The sequence below is a fragment of the Rana temporaria genome, chromosome 1 (assembly GCF_905171775.1).
Source record: "Rana temporaria chromosome 1, aRanTem1.1, whole genome shotgun sequence".
In the NCBI taxonomy this organism is placed as follows: domain Eukaryota; kingdom Metazoa; phylum Chordata; class Amphibia; order Anura; family Ranidae; genus Rana; species Rana temporaria.
In genome coordinates, this window is record NC_053489.1 from 248,737,169 (window position 1) to 248,757,785 (window position 20,617).

General features: G+C 42.5%; 1 protein-coding gene across 1 annotated transcript in view; it reads left to right on the top strand.

Moving 5' to 3' along the window:
* NFATC4 (nuclear factor of activated T cells 4) overlaps positions 1-17,357 on the top strand; it is a 117,898-nt gene extending 100,541 nt beyond the window's left edge. Inside the window, exons 6-10 of the mRNA XM_040353261.1 lie at positions 1,600-1,740; positions 5,124-5,179; positions 7,459-7,585; positions 11,644-12,789; positions 16,512-17,357. Coding sequence (XP_040209195.1) covers positions 1,600-1,740; positions 5,124-5,179; positions 7,459-7,585; positions 11,644-12,789; positions 16,512-16,567 — 1,526 coding nt within the window. The 3' untranslated portion in view covers positions 16,568-17,357. The remainder of the gene's footprint in view (positions 1-1,599; positions 1,741-5,123; positions 5,180-7,458; positions 7,586-11,643; positions 12,790-16,511) is intronic.
* Positions 17,358-20,617: the final 3,260 nt, after the last annotated feature.

Here is a 20,617-nt window from a genome sequence, read left to right on the forward strand (position 1 = left end):
ATCACACTAAGAGGAACCTGTGTAGTTATATGATTTGCGTGCGGGGAATCCCTTTGGACGAATGGATCCGGTAAGTCTGTACAGACGAGCGGATCCATCCGTTGGAATGGATTCCAGCAGATGGATTTGTTGTGCAGCACAGCAAATATCCGATCTGCTGGAATCCATCCCAGAGGAGATTTCTCTGCGGAAACAGATCCGCTGGCGTGTACACACCATAGGATCTATCTGCAGAAACCCATTTGCTGGGATTTATCTGCGGATGGATTCTATCGTGTGTACGGGGCCATACTCTGCTTTCAATGCAAACTTTCATGGGAGATGGGCCAAACAACCCCCTGTTCGGTTTACAGCAGAACTTCCAAACAGGGGTAAAGATATAACCCAAACGGCGAACCCCATTGAATTCTATGGGAGCCGAACAGGACAAATTAAATGTGCCCATTTTGAAGGCTTATATGCAAGTAATTGGCCATAAAAGGGGTATGGTGGTTAGGTACTGCCATGGATGACATGTATTAATGCCAAAACATTTTTTTATCATTGTTTTTTTAGGAGCAGTGATTTTAATGTTGCTTAAAGAGGAAGTAAACCCTGATGGGTGTTACTTCCTTTTTGTTTCCCTGCAAAGGTAAAGCATAATGGACTACTATGAATTGCATAGTAGCCCATTATGTGACACTTTCCTGCTGGAGAAGCCCGCAATATCCCTGTCTTCCTCGCTAGTAGCGAGCGTCCATTCTTCACCCCTCTTTCTTCCGGGGCTGCGAACTCCGGCTCTGTGACTGTCCGGAGTTGTGTGACGTCACTCCCTTTAATGGCATGACCCGAGATAGAAATGGCACAGCGTGCCCTTTCTAAATCCGGCGCATGCACAGAAGAGATCGCCCTACGACAATTTTTCAAATATCTCCTAGACCATGAAGGTCTGGGAGATATTTCAAGCACCTACAGGTAAGCCTTAATCTAGGCTTACCTGTAAGTGCAACAATACAAACAAAAATATCCTTTAAATATAGTTCCCGGGAGGTCCCCTTAGTTTGCTTATAATGTGGCATATCTGTAGCATGCATAGAGCATGCTTCAGCAAAAATGAAATTTCTAAGTAAAATAAAAGAGTCAAATCACATTTAAATTGACTCGTGGTTTGTTAAAAACGTAACTCGTGGTTGCAATTGACGGCACTCGGCTATTGAATTTTTTTTTAAACGGAGTAGGGTACCTCCTCCAAAATCCATACCAGACCCTTATCTGAGCAAGCAGCCTGGCAGGTCAGGAAAAGGGGGAGACAAGTGAGTGTTGATGGGGACAAGGGTCTCTTCCCCACAACCCTGGCCGGTGGTTTTGGGGGTATGCGGTCAGGGGGCTTATCGGAATCTAGGAGCGTCCTTTAACAAGGGTGCCCACAGATCCCGCTACCCCATACCATTCGTCAAAAAAGTGTCAAAAAGTAATAAATAAACACAGAGACTCAACTGCTGTAAAAAATGTATAGGTGAAATACAGATTAAAACAGTACACAGGAAAAAGTGCCAAAATAGCAGCACATTCTATTGAGTCCTTTCTAAACACATTCCTTTTTTTCTCCGATTTACCCAGCTCAACGTTCAGCACAAGAGCTCCCTCAAGTGGAAAACTACAGTCTCAGCGCATGTTCAGTAAATGGTCGAGAAGAGTTGCTCCTGTGTGGTTCTAACTTCCTTTCAGATTCAAAAGTGGTCTTCTTAGAGAAGGGTCCAGGTAAGAAATAAATGAAGTCACTCCCAAATATAGAAGAAGCAACAAAACCTTTACTTCTGTTGCCTTGCTGCACTGGGACCCTGGATCCAAATAACCAGGATTCCACAGCCATATGTTTTCTGGTTTACAACGCTCTTTTTCTAGTGCTAAAACCCAAGTCTTAAAGCTGGAGTTAGGCTTTAAAGTGTATGTAAACCCTAAAAATAAACTTCTCTTGTTTGCTCCCTTTTGGTCTGCTAAACATGACATTGAAAGCATTATCTGCGCAAACAAAATACCAGTTTGATCCTGCCAGAAATCCTGTGAGATAACAACTTCCGGTGTACTCTGCCCATGTTGTAGTCTGATCAGTGATATTGTTTCCAGTTCTCTCTGTGAAGCAAAACTGCAAACCCACACATCCATGTTATGGAGATGAGGAGAGGTGTTATGTAGTCCTAGGGTGGTTATAGCGTGACAAAGCTACTCCTCCACACATACAGTAGGGTAAGTGAATGTTGTCACTGTAGGACAGGAAGTGTTTTATAGGCAGGATTACCATGTTTAAAGAAAGAAAGAAAATGCCTGAGAAAAGAAAACAAATGCAGCTACTATATCTAAGAACTGGTGTGTGATAATATGATAATATATTACATTTTTGTATAGATACAATTTAAAGCTTACTAATAGTTTTTTTTAATAAGCATAGGGGATGGTACTAACATTGAATAAGAACTATCCCTTGAGCTGGTGGCTGCTTGTAAGTACCTTGAAACAGTCGGATAGGTGCTGTCCCAACCAGGAGGGTAGGAGTTAGTGCCTTTCCTGGTTCTTTGGTCTTTTGGTGGGTTCTTCTCTGGGTCCAGCCCACTAATTCTGTGACTTATAAATTGGGACAGTGGTCTGATATGAGAGTTCAGGTCAGGCATGAGAGAGAACCCCCAGGAGAGGTAGTCGAGGAGGGTTTGGGGGATTTTCCCTGTGGAGAGCCCAAGAGAGAGAGAAAGCTAAAACCAGAAAGAGACAGGGATGGAGAATGTTACCCGTGAAGAGCAGAAGGTTATCTATCACCACTGTAATTTAAAGTTACTGGAAACTGGGATTCACCGCGATGAAGCATGCCTCTGAAGGACTTACATCTGCATGAGAGTGCCTCTGAAGGACTGTAATCGCTCAGACTTCACCTTTTCAGGTATGCTAGGGCAGCACAAGTTTGTAGCTAGAGTCATGGAAATAGGGAAGAATTATGGCTTTGTATGTTGGACATTGAAATGTTAATTTTGCACTTTTCTCAAATAAAAAGCTACTAAAGAGATGTATCATAAGTAACTGGCACACACATGGTTTATTGAGTGGGTCTTAACACATTGGGGTATGAAGACATTGGTGTGGAATGGTTACCTAGAGCAGTGTTTCTCAACTCCAGTCCTCAAGGCGCCCCAACAGGTCATGTTTTCAGGATTTCCCTCAGATGAAACGGCTGTGGTAATTACTAAGGCAGTGAAACTGATCAAGTCACCTGTGCAAAATAATAGAAATCCTGAAAACATGACCTGTTGGGGCGCCTTGAGGACTGGAGTTGAGAAACACTGACCTAGAGTAACAGAAGTTGAACAAGCAGCCTGTCGGTCGCGTGTACCTGTTATAGGTGGAACGGCCTCTAGCAGCGAGGGAGATGTTGTTGGCACTCATGTCAGGAGCATGTAAGGCTCCTGCTCCTCATTCCAGCTTCCTGGTTTGGGTATGGCATTCTTGTCTGTCAGTTCACCTGCAAGGTGATTGATGTGGCCAGTCTCTGGGTGAGGACCAAACCAGATTTAAGCCAGCCAAGCCTGCAGTCTCGTGCTTGTGATATTGTGCGTAATACACGCACTAAGCTCTCTGTCTGTCTGTCCTGCTCTGCTGTTTGGATTTCCTTGTTTATGACCTCAGATCGGATTTCAGAATATTTACTGAACTCTGCCTGCCTTTTGACTATGGATTGACCCTGAATATTTTGAATCTTGTCTGCCTTGTACCTGGACTGTCATTGAACCACACTGCCTGTCTGCCAGCTGCAAGTACCTGTTTGCTTTGCTCAGTTCGTGCCTGCCCCAGTGTGGTGGCCAGGCACTATAGCATTGTGTATAAGTCCTGAGGGCAACCAAGTATATGGGAAAGAAGGCTGCTATAGGTGAAGCTAGGTATAGTGTCTGACCACTTGCGTTAAGGATAAGCGTGACAACTTCTTCCGCCAGTGATCTGCTCCCAGAGCTATGGAGGTTCAAGAGTTAAGTTGAGTGCACTTGTGGAGCCCACGCAGAGTGCATGGTGGGGCTCACTCTGCTACTGGGGAGTAGTAGTGGAAAACGCTGGACAGTTGGATGTGGACAGAGCTCAGAATTTCCCTCCTAAATGCAGATTACAGAGAAGATGTACATTGTCACAGTTGCAGTGCAAGTGTAAATTTCTCTAAGAGTAGAGGCCCGCCGTAAAATTGATTGTTCCCCCACAGAAGCCTCAGCCTGTCCCAGGGCATTGATGAAGATGGCACAAAGCAAAGGTTCCCCATGTGTAGTAAAGTGTCCCTCTACAAAGTGCCTAGTGTAGCCCAGAAGAACCCACTTGGGGGGTAGGCCTCTCATGTGACCCTTGCTTGGCACCCAATGAAGAGGGAAACTGGAAGGATGTGACAAAAAAAACATCACCCTACACTTACATGCTCTGTTTGTTGAAAACAAAAGTCTTCTGCCCCCCATCCCCTGCAGCAGTAATTTTCTGGTGCTACCATGGTTATTCCAAGCCGTTGAACCTGCCACAGGTACTCATCAAAAGTAACAGCTATGCCTGCCCTTTCACCTCTCCCTGCTTCCTTCATAGAAGCTTACAATGTTTTCCCACAATGAAAAGCACTGTATAAATGGTGGACGGGTGGTTAAATTAAAAGTCCACCTCCTTCATTCATAGCGCGCTTTTAATTTCTGGTAGCTTTGGTACAGCTTCTATAAATGGGGAAGGGGTGAAAGGGGTAGGAATGGGCATAGTCAGCACTTTTGACAAGTCCCTGTGACGGGTCTAGCAGCTTGTATTAACCCCCTCAGCACCAGGAGATTGCAGCTGCAGGGGTATGGATGGGTGGGGGGGGGGTGACTTCAGTTTTCATTTAACAGAGAAGCCACCAGCAAGGGACTGTTCACATTCAATGCATTCAATGTATCTACCATCACTTGTGCTGATTGAAGTTTCTGCATGAAAGCAGCCCTGGAATATATGATTGTATGTAAGATATATGACTGTAGGCCCCAATGTGGACAGGGACTGACATCAATAGTGAAAATTCTCTCAACAATATCCTGCATAAAATGTTGGCATGATACACAAATACTCAAGACATTACTTAATATGTGTTTCTTTGCTCCCAACAGATGGAAAACTGCAATGGGAAGAGGAAGCAAAAGTAAACCGATTGAAAAGTAATGAGGTATAATGTGCACTTTTTTAGTTTTCTTAGAATTTTTATTTTTTAAAGTATCCTCCAGTTTAGCATGCTTCTGATAATGTGATTTACACAAGGAGGTTCCATATTTTATGCCCCATGTGTCATCATCTGCCAGACTTATTTTACATCTTTGACCCCTCTTCTGGAATGTACACCATAATATGAGAAAGCATTACCTGAACTTACCATAACTTAACAAGCAGACAGATACACAACGTCTTTGAAATTCAATGCTTGTTACCCAGCAAGAAGCAAATGTTTAAAGTGGAACTTAAGTCAGAAAATGAAGTCCTGCTAGATCACCCCAGGCTGGCCCCTTTTGCAGGTAGAGCTATTGAAACATTAAAAATAAACGCTGGATACTAAAATCCAGTAATACACTGTCTCACCCTGCTCTGCACATGATCAGTTGCTCTCTATTTTTAGGCACTGTTCCAAAAATGCAAAGGCCGATCTGCTGACAGCCTAAAAGCGGTAGTAAATCTGCAGCTGCTGGAAAAAACAATTACGCATACTAGCACATTATGAGAAACTTACCTTAGAACAAAGCCCTTCAACGCTGCAATGTCACCATCCCCACAGTTAAACATGGTGATGGCAGCATCAGGCTGTGGGGATGTTTTTCAGCAGTCGAGACTGGGAAACTGGTCAGAGTTGAGGGAAAGATGGATGGTGCTACATACAGGGATATTCTTGAGCAAAACCTCTGTGTGTGATTTGAGCCTAGGACGGAGGTTTACCTTCCAGCAGGACAATGACCCCAAACACACTGCTAAAGAAACACTTGAGTGGTTTAAGGGGAAACACGTAAATGTGTTGGAATGGCCTAGTCAAAGCCCAGACCTCAATCCAATAGAAAATCTGTAGTCAGACTTAAAGATTGCTGTTCACAAGCGCAAACTATTCAACTTGAAGGAACTGGAGCAGTTTTGCAAGGAGGGATGGGCAAAAATCCCAGTGGTAAGGTGTGGCAAGCTCATAGAGACTTATCCAAAGAGACTTGGAGCTGTGATAGCCGCAAAAGGTGGTTTTACAAAGTATTGACTTTAGGGGGGTGAATAGTTATGCACATTGGCCCGGATTCACAAAGCACTTGCGCCGATGTATCTCGAGATACGCCGTGTAAGTGCAAATATGCACCGTCGTATCTATGCGCCGGACTCAGAAACTAAGATACGCCTGAAAATAGGCTTCATCCGACCGACGTAACTTGCCTACGCCAGCGTAGAGTGGGCGCATATTTACGCTGGACGTATTTGGCACTCCCATTGATTTTCTATTCACATATGCAAATGAGGTAGATACACCGATTCACGAACGTACGTCCGTCCGACGCTGTGCGCGTAAAGTTATGCCCCATAAAGGAGGTGTAACTCAGCAGCATCCATGCAAAGGGCTGCAACAGGGAACACAAGCCGACGTATTTTACGTAGGACGTGAATATGACTAGGCGTAGGTTATGTTCACGCCGTAGGCAGTGATCTGACATATCTTAGGCAGTTGTTCCGATGTGATTGTGAGCATGCGCACTGAGATGCGCCCACAGGACGGCGCATGCGCAGTTGGCGATTCGTATGTGTCTGGCGCTCGACCCATCATTTGCATGGGGTCACGCCTCATTAGCATGGCTCACGCCCACTTCCACTTACGCCGAATTACGCCTTGGAAACCCAGCGCAGATTTGGGAGGAAGTGCTTTGTGAATTCAGTGCTTGCCTCTCTGCGCTGCATCGGCGTAGCGTAAAGGAGATACGCTACAGCGGCATAAATATGCGCCAGTGTCTGTGAATCCGGGCCATTGACTTTTTCTGTTATTTTGTCCTATTTGTTGTTTGCTTCACAATAATAAAAACATACATCTTCAAAGTTGTGGGCATGTTCTGTAAATTAAATTATGCAAATCCTCAAACAATCCATGTTAATTTCAGGTTGTGAGGCAACAAAACACGGAAAATGTCATGGGGGGTGAATACTTTTGCAAGGAGCTATATATTGTAATACTGACCCTTGGACATTGACTGATCTTCCTGATCTGCATACTTGTTTGGCGTCAGTGACACAAAAAGGCCAGCAGGTCAACACAACAGGCAGGTAGCTAGCATAGTCAGAAATGCCAGTGGAAGTCTACCTCGACCAGTATGTGTTCCTCTGCTGCCAGCTAGTGTTGAAACTCAGAGATGCATTTTTATTATTGAATGTTTATTGTTTTTATCAATATGATAAAGGAAGATTACATTTATTCATTTGCTTTCCATTCTCCAGTCTCTGCTCTCTGTGCAAGTCCCAGAATATTGTAATAAGGAGATAACACGCCCCCTACAGGTCTACTTCTATATCTCCAATGGACGCAGGAAAAGAAGTCCTATGCAAAGTTTTCGGTACCTACCAAGTGAGTGCCTCAAAAGTCATTTGGTTGAAACTTTTAAGGGCTTTTGTTTTATTGTATGTTACTGTATATGTTTGTAAATTGATCTTTGACATCATGTTTTCATAATTACTATAGGTTATGGGTATTATATTTTTGTATTTTGCAAATAGACGTTTAATACAAGGTCCTTTCAGGATGGTTAGTCTACAGACCGCAGTTATCTTTATAAGAGAGCCTAGCACTGCCTGCCCACGTATTGATTTCCTTTCCACGTGGGTTCTATGAACTAGCTAGACAGAGCTGGGTGTCCCTGCTCTGACATAGTTGGCTGTTTGAATAGATCCAAATGGCTAGAGATCGAATTATACAGGTTGTTAGACTGTTCAGGACATAGAACACCACCTCCTAAAAGAAGAACAAAATAATTTTAACCTCTTGCTGACTGCAAGTATATGCAGTGACAGGAAACGTGGGCTTTAACGCCCAGTCACCATGCATATGCGTCCACGGTGGTTTATGGTTGTGAGCTGAGAGTGTGCTTGCTGTATGCTCGCAACGCACTGACCAAACTACCACCAAGCAGGAGTAAGAAGATTCCATATTGATATCTAATTTTGTGATATATTATTAGATACTTTAGGACAGGATAACTATGTGAAGCTAATACATGTAGACAGAGGTTAGTAGTTGAAGCCTCCATCTCCATCTGCTAGTGTCCTTTAAAGAGAATTTTGGAAGCCATTGCCAACGTCATTCTGAGAATACTAGTTGCCTTGTTGTCCCTGGCTTTTCTGACATGAAAAATAATGCAGGTTTAAAAGCTATCAGACCAGCATAACAACCAGGCAACTGCCATTTTTCTAAGGGGAAGTCTAGCAATGGCAACTTCAGTGGCAAAATCTCTACAGGTTTCCTTTACGCATACCATAGGTGCAGTGTGCTATTATATACGTTGTTCTACACATAAAATGGGGATACATTTGCATGTAATGTTATAACATAGTATAGATCGGGGGTAGTGAATTAAAATTCAAGGAAGTCCGGTCACTAAAAAATAAATTCCTGCCCCAGGTCCGAACAGGTCTGTGCCATGAAAGATTGTATGAATGTAAATGTCCCCAATAGTTTTCCCCCTTACATCAGTGTGCCCCCTTACATCATTTGTCCTTATCAGAGTGCCCCCTTACATTAGGTGCCATCATCAGAGTGCCCCTTTACATCAGGTGTCTCCATCACGTCAGTTGTGCCCACCAGAGTGCTCCTTTACATTAGGTGTGCCCATCAGAGTGCCCCTTTACATCAGGTGTCCCCATCAGTATGCCCCATTTACATCATGTATCCCCATCAAATTGCCCCCTTAACATAATATGTGCCCATCAGTGTGCCCCCTTAACATATGTGCTAATCAGTGTGCCCCCACTGACATATGTGTTCATCAGCACGCCCCTTATTTTATGTTAAGGGGCACTCTGATGGGTACATTTATGTTAAGGGACATGCTGATGGTCAGATTTTGTTGTGCCCATCAGAGTGCCTGTTAACATAAAATGTGTCCATCATCGTGCCCCTTAACATAACATGTGCCCATCAGAGTGAACATTAACATTAAAGAAGGGTCACTCCGATGGGCACATTTTATGTTAAGGGGCACTCTGATGGGCATATTTAATGTTAAGCGGCACTCCGGTGGGCACATTTTGTTGTGCCCTTTAGAGTGAACCTTACATTAAATGTGCCCATCAGAGTGCTCCTTAACATTAAATTTGCTCATCAGAGTGCCCCTTAACATAAAATGTGCCCATCAGAGTAAACATTAACATAAAATAAGGGGCATGTTGATGGGCACATTTTGTTGTGCCCATCAGAGTTAACCTTACATTAAATGTGGCCATCAGTGTGCCCCTTAAGAGAAACTGTGGCTATCATTGTGTCACTGTAAACACCCCACATACCTTGAGCAGGCAGGTAGCGTGAGCCAGCAGAGGTAACAATCTGCAGGGGGCAAGAGCTGAGCCGGGAGTCCTGCTGAAGGAGGTGGGGCTCGCATATAAAATTATACCTCGCAGCCGGCCGAGTGAGACACATGAGCCATGAGATAACAAGCAGCAGGGGGCGGATACGGACATGTGATGTCTAACTTCACAGCCCAGCCGGGAGCTGCAAGAAAGGAAACGGCAGGGGGCGGGGTGCACACGCGACATCATTGGTTGCCGGGACGTTCGCAGTCCCAGAAACCAATGACTGCAGGGTGGGCATATGACACTGTACACTGGTGGCCCGACGGTCCGGACAGGAGCGTCACTTAGTCTGTGTTGGGACTGCGGACCTCCATTTAACTACTTGCCGTCGCCGCACCGTCATTTTACGTCCACAAGGTGGCTCTCCTAGGCGAGACCACGTAAATGGACGTCCTACCCTTTAGCCGCCACTAGGGGCGCGCGCGCGCGCGCCCCCCGCTCGCCCCCGACTCCCGTGCGTGTGCCCGGCGGGCGCGATCGCCGCCGGGCACACGCGATCGCTCGGTACAGAGCGGGGAACGGGAGCTGTGTGTGTAAACACACAGCTCTCGTTCCTGTCAGCAGGGGAAATGCTGATTTTCTGTTCATACAATGTATGAACAGAAAATCAGTGTTTCCCCAAGTGAGGCCACCCCCCCCCCCACAGTAAGAACACACCCAGGCATACTTAACCCCTTCCCCGCCCCCTAGTGTTAACCCCTTCACTGCCAGTGGCATTTTTATAGTAATCTAATGCATTTTTATAGCACTGATCGCTATAAAAATGCCAATGGTCCCAAAAATGTGTCAAAAATGTCCGAAGTGTCCGCCATAATGTCGCAATACCGAAAAAAAAATCGCCGATCGCCGCCATTACTAGTAAAAAAAATATTAATAAAAATGCCATAAAAATACCCCCTATTTTGTAAACGCTATAACTTTTGCGCAAACCAATCAATAAACGCTTATTGCGATTTTTTTTACGAAAAATATGTAGAAGAATACGTATCGGCCTAAACTGAGGAAAAAAAATGTTTTTTTATATATTTTTGGGGGATATTTATTACAGCAAAAAGTAAAAAATATTCATTTTTTTCAAAATTGTCGCTCTATTTTTGTTTATAGCGCAAAAAAAAAAAAAACGCAGAGGTGATCAAATACCACCAAAAGAAAGCTCTATTTGTGGGAAAAAAAGGACGCCAATTTTGTTTGGGAGCCACGTCGCACGACCGCGCAATTGTCTGTTAAAGCGACGCAGTCCCGAATCGCAAAAAGTACTCTGGTCTTTGGGCAGCAATATGGTCCGGGGGGTAAGTGGTTAATGACGGCTAGTGTAGATCCTAAATACAACATATTATGTAAATAGATATCAGCAGGGGCAGTTATGTGTACAGAGAACTTAAAGTTGTTCTAAAGCTAAAATTTATTCCTTGCATTAAGGTTAAAAACATTTTTAGGACTTGCTGTGCCCCCTTTCCCCTTCTAAACACTTACCTCACTCCTGGATCAATCCAGTGCTGTGCCTAGCTGCAGTCTTCTCTCCTCTTTCCCTCTTCACAATGGGACTGACAAGCCATTGGCTCCGGTTGCTGTTAGTCCAATTCAGTGAGGAGGGAGCTGGGGCAGAGCTAGGCTATGCTTTGTTTATCAATAGATGCACACAGCCCGGCTCGAGATCAAGCCTGAACAAATGGCTCCATAGCAAGCGGCTTCTTATGGGGGCACTTGAAGAGGAGGTTCCTGGCCATCTGTGCAATACTATTGCACAGAGTAGGTAAGTATAAGATCTTTATTTTAGGGGGGGGAAAGCCTTTAGGACCTCTTTTAGATGGTATTCATGTAGTAACTGTACATTTCAGCATTTTTTTATAAGTAAAAGTGAATGGCATAGGAACGCTATGACAGAAGAACATATGTGCATAATAAATTCTTGTTGTTTAACATGTATAGAACGTAATATTTGAACATACATTTTACAGACTTTTTTTCTATTGTATATGATTAGCATTTTTTTTTTCTCTTGCATCTTTTCCTTTTTTTCTGTCTACTTTTTACTTTCCTCCTAATGCTTCTTCTTTGCAGTCATATTTAAAGAGGAACCTCTTCCTGAGATAGCCTTACATAGGTTTCCCTCTGCCCCCCTCCCTCCCCCTTGTCATATGCCTTTAGATCCAACGCAAATAGACTTGTCTACCACCTTTGCCCCCCATCTACCATCAAACTTACCTGAAACTCCCATGGAGGTGTCTCCTTATTATACATCTTCGCACCAGGAAAAAATATTCCCAGGTACTCCAGACTGCGGTATAGGAAGTAGTTCCTTTTTGGGGTGCTACTTTAATCCCCCAGTAGCTCCAGAGTTTAAATCTCCCATCCCCTATCAAGAGAACAATAGTGATGTTTCACTAACTTTGCCCTTTCAATCAAACACCAGCTCTCCTCTTCCACCAAGTCCAGTTCCCTGGTCTCCACAGCCCTGCTCTTCCCAATCTTCATGTTCAACTACATTTAGTGGATCCTTGCTTTCCCATTTAAATTCACCCAGTAAAATGGAAGAGAGAGGTACAGGTTTACATCAGAACTACCCTTCTGCCCCTATTTTACCAAGTCTAGATTTTGAAACAAATGTACATCATTTTGTCCCAGATTATCAGCAATACCCAGCCTGTGCTCCTCCCACGTACACCACATTAGGTGAAAGTAGGTCCCTAGAGACAATGCAAGCTAAACTTTCTTCCACATCTTCAGAAGTGGCCATAGGAGAACCATGCACTACCAATCAACATTTTACTCCAAACACAATGTCCAATCATCCCGTCAATCTAACACAAGCATTAAACTCAAAAACAGAAGATGTGTCCGTTAATCATTCAGAATTTTCTGTGCCCAAAGACAATAATGTGCAACAAGCATTTTCTACCCCTTACCAAAGCTTGACCAACTGCACCAGCCAACTTACCAACCTTTGCCCTTCTACACATCCTGCTGCCTTATCTTCACCTTCTTCCCCACTCATTCCTAGTGCTGCAATTCCTAGTCAAAAAGGATTATGTGATGTTTCATTGGACATGTCATCAAATCAAACTGAGAAAGATACTTGTTACCAGGAACATTCCGAAGAATATGCTAAATCTTCCAGTAACGAGGAAAGAGATTTGGGAAAGGAGAGCCAAGGGTTTGAAAGCCCTTTCCATTCTATTCCAATCCAGGGGATCACACTGGAAGAAGGTATGATAAACTTTAAACCTGCATTGGTTTATATAGTTTTAAATAAGGTTTCAAGTGTCTAAATGGGAGGTAGTTTGGATGTTCTTGTGATTGTAGCAAAGACCTTTTACTGCACAGCAGTTTGATATATGGTTATCCTAGGACTAGGGACCCCCCAAGTCGGTTCGCGCCGGAACATGCGAACAGACAAAAAAATTGTGCGAACATGCCATTAAAGTCTATGGGACACGAACATGAAAATTTGAGTGCTAATTTTAAAGGCTTATATGCAAGTTATTGCCATAAAAAGTGTATGGAGACCCAGGTACTGCCCCAGGGAACATGTATCAATGCAAAAAAAGTTTTAAAAATTAGGTTTTTCTTTTGATTTTATTAATTCTCAAAGTGAAACAATAGATGATATGATAATATTCCTTTAAATATCGTGCCTGGGGGTCTCCTTAGTCTGCCTGTAAATTAGTGCATCTTTCCGATGTTTATTACAGCACCGCAGCAGAATTAAATTTCTAAAGGAAAAAAAATCATTTAAAATTGCCTGCGGCTGTGATGTATTGTCGGCTCCCAGTAATATAGATGAAAACCCATTGAAAAAAATGGCATGCAGTCCCCCCCAGTACATGCCAAGATGTAAACAAAAAATGGCATGGGATTCCCCCCCCCCAAAATCCATTCCAGATGCTTATCCGAGGAAGCAGCCATGGCAGACCAGGGAAGGGGGGGGTGACGAGTGAGCATCCCCCCCTGAGCCATACCAGGCCACTTGCCCGCAACATGGGGAGAGTGCTTTGGGGTCCTCCCTTAAGCACCTTGTCCCCACTATTTATGGCGCCACTGCTGTGTCTCATTCAATGAGTAGGAGTGTCCCGGATGGCTTAGACACTCGTGGACATCGCTGGAGAGAGATGGGGCTCAGGTAATTAATTGGGGGGGGGGGTGCTGGGGAGGCTTCTACACACAAGGTTTTATAATGCATTAAGATAAAAAACCTTCTGCCTTTACAACTCCTTTAAATATAAAACTACTAAACAATATGCATTCAATAGACTAGAAAATATTTTCAGATGTAAACCCTCACATATACCCAATGAAGCGAATAGCCTCCGATGATACACAGAGATTAAACAAATCTCACTAAATAAGTTTAACATGTATATCTGTTGTCTCCAGCTTTATATATTCTTTAGAAAGTTCACATCATGTTAGAGATTTTCTCTTCCTGTTCGGCAATGAGAGTGGATTCTTGGCATACAGCCAATACAGGTGATTGGAGGAAAGGCACACCCCCCCCCCCACTCCACATAGGCAGACCTGTGCTGTGATAAGGCAAGCTCTCTGCTAATCTATTTATAGCAACCTCCCTCAACACAAAATTCAGGCTGGTTTTATCTTGGTTAACAGAGAGCTTGTCAGAAGTTATCATGTTGATAACAGAGGAACCGAGCAGGAGAAAGCTACTGGACCTAGGGCTTTGAAGATAAGATAAGAAAACGCTGCAGATATATATGCCCAGCTCAAATTTCATGAATTGGGTTTACATCCACTTTAAAGTACCAAATTGTGTGTTTCTAATTATGATCTACCCACTAAATACATTTTTGGCCAGTGTAGTTACACAAACGGCATGATCCAAAACCAACTACAATGCTCTTTGGATTGCAACAATTGATAGTTCAGAAATACACTGCTTGACTTGTGTAATGATTGTTATAGAGTGTCATTATTAAAGGTCTATTTATGTGTAACCTAAAAGAGCTTTTTTGGGTTGCCTTGATCGTCTTGCATCTGTTCCCTAATTCAACATACTTACATTGAATAAGCAACTGGACAATCTGGTGATATTAAACATGAACTAAACTGTGGAAGCTGTGCCAATGAAAGGCAAGTAAGGGCAAAGGACTAGTCACCAATATGCATGTAGGCTTCCTAATCCTTTCCCTATTACTGATTTACTATGCCCTCTTCTTGAGGCAGGGTGACAGGGCAGCCATCACAAATTTTGGGGGCCCTTACACAGCTTTAGGCAGGGCCCCCCTGGAGCAGAGAACTGGGAGGGGGGATAGCCAGGCCTGTAAGGGTGTGATGCAAATTAAAAAAAAACAGGAGGGGGCCAGCAGGGCCCCTGGGGACCATCGAGCCCCTTACAGGTGTAATGCCTGTTCCCCCCCTGATGGTGGCCCTGCAGGGTGACCATCTTGGCAAGGCAGGGGCTTGCTTCCTTATGTCAGTACTGCGCCCTCTGATGACTAGTGAACTAATGACTAGTGGGGTTATAATAAAGAAACAACAGAAGAGATGAAGAAAGCACAGGAAAATATTTGCACTCCAGGTCCTCAGATGCAATTTCCTCTCCAGCAAGGAGCAGCACAGATGTGACATCACCAAATCTCACTCCAAATCGAATGCTACTCAAAGGCTCAGTACCTTAGATGACATTACACTGCAGATATGAGCTGTGAGGCTACAGAATAGGGGTGCCTAAGTAAAGTCACATGCCAGGAAGTGCACTGTTTTTTTTTTTTTTTTAGGAATTTTTTAGCAAAAGGGTAACATTTTGAAAGTACTGCTTATGCGAAATTAAAACCTCTATATGTTCCCTATAAGATATCTAATCGACGTTATTTGAGTTCAGGTCCACTTCAATGCAATGTGTCATCATCCAAAATTTACTCTGCAGGCGCAGTTTTGACTGATCGTATAATTGTGTAATTAAATGTGGGTGGGTTTTGGCTGACCTTTTAGTTTAGAATTCTATATCTTTTAGGTATAGAATCCTTATAGACAGGGGTCAAGTCCTGGGGAAAAAAGTTTGGGAACTCCCACCCAAGATCCACTCCCCCCAAAAAAAAAAAAAAAAAGGATACGCTCATATGCATAATTACTAAACCGCATGTTTTTTTGTTTCTTTCGATCCACTGTACCTTAGTAATCCTTTATGTTACTGGCCGCTTCCTGTATATGGATTCATCGGGTAGTGTGCAGGTATTCCGTCACTTCTTCGATGCCGCAATGTCTCCTGGGAGCTTTTGTCATTGTTCCCAGGAGACATTGCGGAGGTCTTTAAGCAAGTTCTTTCTAAATCCCACGATAACTCGCGGCAGACCTCTGCAATGTCTCCTGGGAACAATGACAAAAGCTCCCAGGAGACGTGGCGGCATCGAGGAAGCAACTGAAAACCCGCACACTACCCGATGAATCCATATACAGGAAGCGGCCAGTAACATAAAGGATTACTAAGGCTCGCCTGCCCCTGACAGTGACTCAAGCTGGGCATCGCCGCTTAGTAAAGGATTGGCTCGGGTGGCTCGGCTGCTCTTGTCCTGCAAAGGGAACTGCGTTCCTGCTGTGAAAAAAGTGCAGGGACTCCGTTCCCACAGGACTTGAGCCCTGCTTATAGATTGGAACAGAACTATAGAATGAATTTCCTTTATATTCAAATAGAAAAATTAAATTTCATCTTACATTTGCTGTTTCATATATTTAATATATCCATTAAAAATGAGTTACATTTGCCATGCCGACATGAACATTGTTTATTTTAAAGACTGGATGATCATCACATATTATCAAATGTAGATTTTTAGAATGCAGGAATATATATCTGTGTAAAGTATTTTGTATATCTGTGAGTTGGTGACAACAGAGCTACCCAAGTATGTCTAGTCTGTGCCAAAGGAAATTACTTACATGTTGCAACTTACTTTGTTTCTTTCTTTCCACTGCAGTAAGTGAATTCATAGGTCAAGACCTACACCGTTTTCCAGAGCCGCGTCAGAATTAAAACATGGCACCTAATCAAGAATAACAGTCGTCTTTAACCATCCCAGAGAAAATACACATTTCAGCAGCAAATGCATCCAGAGCAAGCTTTGGATAATTGTGGAGCAGCAAAATATCTACATTCTTCAGAAGTATAAACCAACTACTGAGAGTAGATGCTTACCAGCAGGATATGTTCCATGTTATGCCTTATTTTGGAATCTTTTACATGTTCAGCTTTTCTGTAGCATAAAGCATTGTATTTGTTCATGTAATTGATATGATGTGACTGTCAAACAGTCTTTTGTATATAGCGAGGGTACCTGCAATGAACCTCTACTCTCCGATACTAGTAACATTTAAACATGGCTCTGCAGTTACTTTCCAGTCTTTCTGTCTGAAATCTAATTTTTCCAATTAAAAAATGATAGCCATAACAGATTTTAAGATCTGAGAGATGTTTTAAGATTCTTTCTCCCAATCATCATAGGATCAGAACCATAAAAACCTCCATGCCTTTGTCACATCAAATAGATCGCATTATCTGAACAAGTTATAACAAGTAATAGCCTTTTTTATGTAGATGCATGCAGAAAGAATTGTTCTATTTGTAGCAGCATGCTCTTCCTTTTAAGTTTTCTATTACACACTGGCAGCACAAGCTTCCATCACTTGTGTTGATATGGAATACTGACCAACAATATTTTTTTATTAAGTTCTAGTTTTTCTAATGCATGGTCAGCCAACAGGTCATACACGTCATCATGCTGGCCAACATAGTCTTTGTATGCATTAAATATTAATTTTAACAACTGCTTTCTGCGGTTACCTCTTTTTTAATCAGCAGTTGCATAGAGAAGAATCACAGCCAAACTACGGTGATTGCCTTGTTAATAACCATTAGAAATTGTACATAAATCCATGCATTATCTGTCCTCATGGAAGACCAATGCTCCATCAGCAGGGAACTCAAGAAACAGGTCCGTTGCTGGCCCTATAAGATGACATGAAAAGGCTTGCTGTTCTCTGTCTTTTCTATGCACACCCTCATTGTTGGGTGTCAGATTATTTTTCTCAGGTAACAGTAGCAAAGGGCCAGTGAGATTCTCATAAGTTTAGATTGCATTTTTACAGTTTTTAGGGGGCTTATTCTTTGTTTAGATTTGTTATTCACCATAACACGAGACTGCAATATACAGTGCAGTCTCACCTTGTTTGAAACTTTTGAAAAACCCCAGTTTGTCTTTGTAATACCCCTGTTAGGAGATGAATTGCACTTAGACTACATTTTCTTTCGCTTCAGCAATTCTAAATCCACTTATATAGGTCGTATGTCTTTCCTGTGCTACTGAAGCACATTACGTAGCCATTGTATCATTTCTATAGCAGCTATCAGTGTTTTCCCAGGACTAAGTTGGTAGCTTTGTGCCTATTCTTCATCTGTTCTCAGTTGCATCCTGGGAAAAGCCATGGTGGAGTGGAAAATATAGACTGGGCTCACGTAATCAGATATCAGTGAAGTACAGTTTGGACAGAAACTGGATGGAGCATCCAGAGGAAACACACAAACACTAGGGAAACATATTAATGGTGTTTCTATTCTAATTAATACAGGAAGTTGGGTAAAATGTAGATCCTTGCACAGAATAAGGCTGATTTACTAAAGGAATTGAGGATCTCCACAAAACGTATTAAAGTGTTACGAAACCCAGGACCCTGCATTCACTATATCTGGTCTCCCACAGTACACAGAAAATAGAAATGCAATTATTTTCTTAAATATAAACTGCTAAATACCTTTCATCATTATCAGTATACAGCAGTCTTGTGACTTCTATCAGTGTCTGATTAAAGCTTGTAGGAAGAGTTCTCATTCTCCTCTGACTGTCCTTTGAGGCTGCATGACTCCTGACCTTCTCTCACCCTCCCAAGAAAAAAAAACTCTCTAGTAATGCACACCAAACTGAGCATGTGCAGAGTGCCCCCAAGGCTCTGTACCTGTACATCAGGAGATGGATTGGGGACTGTGGAAGAAGGAGGGCAGGGAATGAGTGGAGACATGATCAAACAGCCTTTTTACACAATGCAGAGGATTAACCCCTTAGGTTTCACAGTGAGTATAACAAGCATACTTTACTGCATATACAGACAGATTTTACTGTTGTGGGTTTAGTAACGCTTTATATATTCACTTCAATTATCCAGTCATGTGAAAAGCAATGTCCTGTTTGCTTATTTTTATCTGAACATGGTTATTCAAAGTGAACATGATTGGATAAGGCAGCCCATAGATGATACATTTTTGTTTGTTCAACTACACATTCGAGGTGGTTGGGGGAATCCTCTTTGCTGAGCCTTTGTACTCTGACAGCGAGGAGTCTTCCACGCAGTCAGAATACACTGATCAGAATTGTGGGCTATAGCCCGCGGCACTGATCAAGCAGAAATTTTCCAACAGGGCAGTTGTACAGATGTTGATCGTAAATTGACTTCTGTACAATCACCCTGCCCAAACATGGATCGAAATTCAGCTGGTCCCTGCTGAACTGGCTATATTTGATCCATGTATGGCGAACTTAACTGACGTTAATATTTACAGAATTTATTGTGTGGAAATCCTAAATTCCTTATGTAAATCACCCCAAAAATGTCTAGGTTCTTCCCTTCCAACATATACTATGTCATGCAAATTGACAGCAATCTCCTTTTGGATTAAAACTGGTAAAACTGCCGTTGCATTATTACATGTTAATTAGGAGGCACGATCACACACAAGAACAGAAATCTAACCTTTGTGCTTATGCTTGGCAATAAGGGGTTTTAGACCAAAGAGACACATTTTTTTTTACAGAAATGGTTCTAGATTTCCAAACATTTTATAGAGAAATTGATGCAGCTCCCTTTTAAAGAACAAGTGCAAGTAAAGAAGCATTACCATGTAAACTAAGTGAAAAACGAGAGCCAACAATGCAACCCTGTATTTAATTTTGCTCTGTTGAGACCAAAAAAATACCAAAAATGGTGTCTGAGATACAAAGGTTTACCTATAGTGGCCTTCAGGGAATTACAGCACTGTGCTACTTCCATTGTCCCCTTGTGTAATGCATATGACCACAATGCCTTGCCCAGTGTAGCACTAAGTTTTACAGATAGGTCTTCTGTATCTCTGCCCCAACAAATGATTTATCACTATTTATGTATCTATTATTTTTATATATGCCAGTCTGGCAATTGGTAAGTTTGTATTTTGCTATCAGTCTATTAAAGAGATTGATCCTTTTTGTATGGTCCTTTATTGAATGTTTTTTTATTGTATTTACTTATTCTGAATTTAGTGGTTGGAATGATGTACCTATATAAAACAAGATAAAACACAAAATTGCTCAATTCATCTCTATCGGGGGTTTAATGCAAGATTAAAAAAAAAGGAAATTCTAGTTATGCCTTGCATTCAATTTTTTATATTCTAACTAAAATTACTTTTTTAAAAACACGTTATACTTTTATTTCGATATTCTTTATTTAGATAGTCTAAAAATATAATTTCGGTGCTCGGCAATCCAGGGAGTTATCGGTATTTAGGGATATTGCACATATTACGATGTCACTTTACAGCAATCAATGACAATAAATGTCTATGGAAGTATGACTTGATCAACAAATGATATTACTCTTATCTTATTAGATGGAGGTCATCTACTGTTCTACCTAATATATCCAGCATGCATTGCAGTACACTACAATACAGTTGCATTGCTAAGGTGAGTTGAGCTGTCATTATGAATCATGCAACTGTGTGTTACCGTGCGTGTAGAGTCATGGTACCACAGTGCTAAGGTGCTGTGACAGCCCGAAGAATATCAGTACAGGGACATCCCGAAATCCATTCCTGTCGAGCTGGAATCCCCCACTAGGCATGGGCCGTGTGTTCGAGTCGAACTTAAGTTCAACTTGAACATTAGCTATTCGTGTGTTCGCTGAACACAGGAACAAACAGGGCACTCGGCAGGAAGTTCGCCTGCCGCTAAGCGCCCCATAATGCACTGCGATCTCACAGTGCATTGATTGCTGC